General features: G+C 48.6%; 1 protein-coding gene across 1 annotated transcript in view; it reads left to right on the forward strand.

Annotated features, from left to right (window-relative positions):
• Nucleotides 1-2,861: 2,861 nt before the first annotated feature.
• The window catches only part of Cdhr4 (cadherin related family member 4), a 9,011-nt gene continuing 6,797 nt past the window's right edge, over nt 2,862-5,075 (forward strand). Inside the window, exons 1-4 of the mRNA XM_013346443.2 lie at nt 2,862-3,056; nt 3,318-3,505; nt 3,608-3,770; nt 3,842-3,933. Of these exons, the coding sequence (XP_013201897.1) occupies nt 3,008-3,056; nt 3,318-3,505; nt 3,608-3,770; nt 3,842-3,933 (492 nt within the window). The 5' untranslated portion in view covers nt 2,862-3,007. The remainder of the gene's footprint in view (nt 3,057-3,317; nt 3,506-3,607; nt 3,771-3,841; nt 3,934-5,075) is intronic.

The following is a 5,075-nucleotide window of genomic DNA, read 5'->3' on the forward strand; positions in this document are numbered from 1 at the left end:
CCACAGAGAAACCCTGTCTCAAAAAAAAAAAAAAAAAAAAGAAAGAAAGAAAGAAAGAAAGATAAAAATCCCCAAGGCAAAACATAGATAAAGAGAAACAGATTAAAATAAGTGCTAGGACCAAGCATTCCTAATTGATAATAAATTTTCACATCATTGGGAGCTGGTTGATGGCCCAAAAGAAAAAGCCTGGTACAACTTGTCTTGAAAAATAAAAAAATAAAATAAATCTTCAAAAAAAATCTTTTAAAAAACAGTCTGAAAGACTAGGAGAAAAGCAAATGATCACTGTGGACATGTGAGCCTTGAGGAAATGCAGGGTCAGCAGGTAGGTGTAGGACTGGAGTTCCACGAGAGAGGAACATCGGAGGATTACAGTGAGAGGTAAACGCCAGGGGTGGTACTTTAGGCCACGGCCTTTCCGGAGGTGGAGAAAGGAGGGGAGTGGTGAGCAGTTTTCGTGCCCTGAAATATTTCGTTGGATGGAGGTAAGAAAGGCGAAGCCACAGCCGCAAAGCTGGACAAGAGTAGAGAAGTGAGCGCAATGTGCAAGAGCATGCGTGTTTAGAGCCAAAGGGAGCAAGCATCAAGCCCTTTGGAGGAGTGAGGGTGAGGGACAGATGTCTGGGGTTGGGGTTGAAACAGTTCAACCAGTGAGGTACTTGCCATACAAGGATGAAACCCCAAAGCTACTCAGAACCCATGTGAAAAAGCCATGTGTGGCCACAAGGGTTTGCAACCCCAGTGTGAGCAGCAGACTCAGGCTGATCGCTGAGGTTTATTGGCAGGCAGCCTAGCCCCGTTAACGATCTCCAGTGAGAAATTCTGTATCAAGCAACAAACCAAGGTGAACAGCTCCTGAGCAATGACACCCGAGGCTGACCGTGGGCCTCCACATGCCTACCAATCCAAACACACACCTCCACGTACACACAGAAGAATAAACTTCTGTCTTCAGAGTGTGCAGTGGTCTGGGCAACATAATGAAGCCCTATCTCAGAATAGAGCCGGTGGGATGACTTATTGGATAAAAAAGCCCTAAGACCCTGAATTCAATCCCTGGATCCCAGAGTAAGAGAAAGCTGACTCCTGAAATGGTCCTCCAACCTCCACATAAGTGTCTGGCATTTGCCCATACATCACACATCACTCACTCTCTCTCACACACACAAATAATAATCAAAATTAACAAATTAATGAGACTGGAGAAATAGCTCAATCCTTAAGAATATTTGCTGCTCTTTCAGAGGACCTGGTTTTGATTCTCAGCCACCATATGGTGCCTCAAAACCGTCTGTAGCTCTGATTCCGGGATATCTGACACCCTCTTCTGACCTCTGTGAGCCAAGGCATGCATATGATACACACAATATATGCTGGCAAAGCCCTCTCATAGAAAATAAAAGTAATTAAGCCGGGTGGTGGTGACTCACACCTTTAATCCCAGCACCTGGGAGGCAGAGACAGGCAGATCTCTGTGAGTTTGAGGTCAGCCTGATCTACAGAATGAGTTCCAGGACAGGCTCCAAAGCTACAGAGAAATCCTGCCTTGGAAAAAAAAGGGGGGTGGGGGGCTGGAGAGATGACTCAGAGGTTAAGACCACTAACTGCTCTTCCAGAGGTCCTGAGTTCAATTCCCAGCAACCACATGGTGTCTCACAACCATCTGTAAGAAGATCTGGTGCCCTCGTCTGATCTACACGAATACATGGAGGAAGACCCCTGTACACATAATTAATAAATAAATCTTTAAAAAAGAAACCCAAAAAAATAAAAACTAAAGTAAATAAGTGCTAAAAAATTAAATTGGTAAAAGAAAATCAGTGGTCATTGAGGTTCCTGCCAAGGACAGTTTTGCGGAGAAAGGGACGAGCCTACTCATGTGGCTAGAATAGAGAGTGATAAAAGTCTAGAGAGAGCAGGAGGAGAAAAGTTGAAAAAAATGCTAAACGTTGGCGAAAACCTGTAATTCCTGCACGAGACGTGGGAGAATTAATTTGAGACCACTCTGGACGACACAGAGAGATCTTCTCTCAAAAAGTTTTTTTTTTTTGTTTTTGTTTTGTTTTTCGAGACAGGGTTTCTCTGTGGCTTTGGAGCCTGTCCTGGAACTAGCTCTGTAGACCAGGCTGGTCTCGAACTCACAGAGATCCGCCTGCCTCTGCCTCCCGAGTGCTGGGATTAAAGGCGTGCGCCACCACCGCCCGGCATAGTTTTTTTTTTTTTTTTATACGATAATAAACTGACAAATCTCAAAGATACTGGCTCAGTGAATCTTAAACTGCCGAGCTTTGAGCAGTTGCCTTTGCAGATCAATACATAGCCCATCTTCAGGCCCTCTCAGAAGCGGCCCTTTGTCCCCTCCAGCTGATAGCCCCACAAGTAACTTTTCCCTCGTGACAGGGTTTCTCTGTGTAGCTGCGGCTGTCCTGGACCTCACTCTGTAGACCAGGCTGGCCTTGATCTCACAGAGATTTGCTTGCTGGGGTTAAAGGCGTGTGCCACCTTGCCTGGCTGTAACCATTATTACTTTTATTTCATCTACAAAGGATCCTTCTGTTTGTTGAAGTAGACGACTTTTGGGAGGTTTTCTTGGTGGCTGAGCTTAGGTTTTACAGGCAGATCGGGCTGTGATGGTGGGAGGAGGCAGCAGGAATGCAGACACTGGGGGGTGGCTGGTCTTGGGGCCAATTTTCCTAGGCACTGTACTTGCTCTGTCTCCAAGGACAATGTGACCAGTTTCACCATCTGTAGCTGAGCCTCCTACCCTTGTATCCCCTTAGGGTTGGGGTAATGAATGGAAGAATTCACTGGAAACAGCGGAAGATGGGATTTTCCAGCCCCTCCTGGAGCCTGCCAGGGGTCCAAAGCTCTGTCTGCCGGGAGGGAGGAGGAGCTGCACTCTGGGAAGCCCGCCTGACAGCTATGCTCAGCTATGTTTAAGCAACTAACCTGGCAACAGAGTTAGCTTGACAAACAGCTCCCTCTGCCATTTCTTTAGGCTACCATGGCGCTGGTCAGGTTCCTGGCGCTTCTTTTTGCTTCACTTACCTCTGGTGAGGAGCAGGTGGGTGGGTGGGGGACTCCAGTTTCCCAGTGAATTTCTGATCTTTAGATAAGCTAATGGGGGGGGGGGGCAGAGGCCGAGGGACCCCTGACCCTTGTTCCTTATCTTGACTGTTTCTTCAAGTTCTCTCTCTCCCTACATCAGATGTAGGAGGCAGGAAGGACTTTGGTTGCTTGACCTCAAGATGTGGTCAGGGCCTGAAGAAAAAGGTACTGCTATGTTTCTGTTTCTGTATGTGGCTTTCTCTTAGTCCTCCACAGCCTGCCCTGGTCCATAGATATCTCTGAGAGCCAAGGTCCTGGCACTGCCCTTCCATCTTTGCCCTTCAACTGTTCCTCCTACATGGCTACCTTGGAGTTACTCAGTGTGAGACCCCCCACCAGCTTCTTCAACAAACCCAGCCTGCACAGGAGTGATAAGGAAATCTACCTGGGAAAGGTAAGGTCATGGGTACCACTAGGGATTGTGAGGGCCAAAGGCAGAAGGTGTGTCCAGAGACAGAGTGCCTAGGCCCTGCATGTTGTTGCCACCCCACCACAGGTGACCTTGAGCCCCTCTGCTCGGCTGGATGCCCTTGCAGTGAACCGCTATGAACTTCAGCTGCAGTTCACATGTGGTAACTCTGTGTTGGCGGGACCACTCTTTGTTCATGTGCTGCGGGACTCTGGTCGTATCCGGTGTGCTGGTCCATTTGCCAGCCCAGGTGAGGCTCGGGTGGCAGGGGAGAGAGAAAGCCTGGCCTGGCAGAACCTCCCTGACTTCCTCTCTGGACAGCTGGGGAATTCATCCATGTGCCAGAGACAGTCACACCTGGGGCCGTGCTCTATACTGTGCTGCTGCCAGGACTCAGAGTCCAGAGAGCCCAGGTAAGCTCAGCTCCCAGGGTGGTGAGTGACAGGGTGTGGGGGGGCAGTCACAGGGAGAGAGATCTCAGTTCATGCCAGGCCAGGCATCGCCTCTAAGATCCCGAAGTAGATAGCTGAACCTCTGCATGATATGTGTTCTTGGAGAGGGTCCCTAAGGGCTGTCTACCCTCCCATTGCCAAGGGCAGTTTCCCACGGGGACCCAAATCTTCTGAGTTCTATGTGTTTTGCATTCCGCATGACCATTTTTTTAAAAATCACTTTTGTAACTCTAGAAAGAACTGTGGGCTTTTCCCCATTTTTTTATTGTGAGTCTATGAACATGGGTGTGTGTGAGCTTACACAAGTTGTGACACGCATGTGGAGTTTAGAGGGCAGCTTCTGGGTGTTGGCTCTCTCCTTCCACCCTGTGGGCTCCCCGGGTCAAACTCAGGCTGTTCAGGCTTGGCAGCAAAGGCCTGAGTCAACCCTATCGTGGAAGATTTTAACGAGGCACAGGTGTGTGGCATTTGTTTCTGTTGCAGACTATGGCTTTAACTGTGTAAAGTGTGTTACCTTTGTTTCTGCTGTATTTGTTTAATTTTCTAAAGATGTGCTGCAGCTGTTGCTGTTCCACCTTGCCTGCCTAAGGCACCTGGAATGGTTCAATAAAGAGCTGAAGAGCCGATAGCTAGTCAGGAGAAAGGCTAGGCGGGGTTGCCAGGGAGAGAGTAAATAAGAGACATCGAGGCTTGAGAGAGAAGGGAGGGACAAGAGGAGAGAATGAGGGACACTCCTGGAGCAAGAAGTCAGGCAGACACCAGCCAATCAGACACAGAGCAGCAGTGAAAGTAAGATACACAGAAGTGGGCTGGAGAGATGGCTCAGAGGTTAAGAGCACTGCCTGCCCTTCCAAAGGTCCTGAGTGCAGTTCCCAGCAACCACATGGTGGCTCACAACCATCTGTAATGAGGTCTGGTGCCCTCTTCTGGCCCGCAGGCATACATGCAAACAGAATACTGAGAATATTGTATACATATAAATAAATAGATTTTTTAAAAAAAGATATAGCCGGGCAATGGTGGCGCATGCCTTTAATCCCAGCACTCAGGAGGCAGAGGCAGGCGGATCTCTGTGAGTTCGAGACCAGCCTGGTCTACAGAGC

The sequence above is a fragment of the Microtus ochrogaster genome, chromosome 5 (assembly GCF_000317375.1).
Source record: "Microtus ochrogaster isolate Prairie Vole_2 chromosome 5, MicOch1.0, whole genome shotgun sequence".
NCBI classification, from domain to species: domain Eukaryota; kingdom Metazoa; phylum Chordata; class Mammalia; order Rodentia; family Cricetidae; genus Microtus; species Microtus ochrogaster.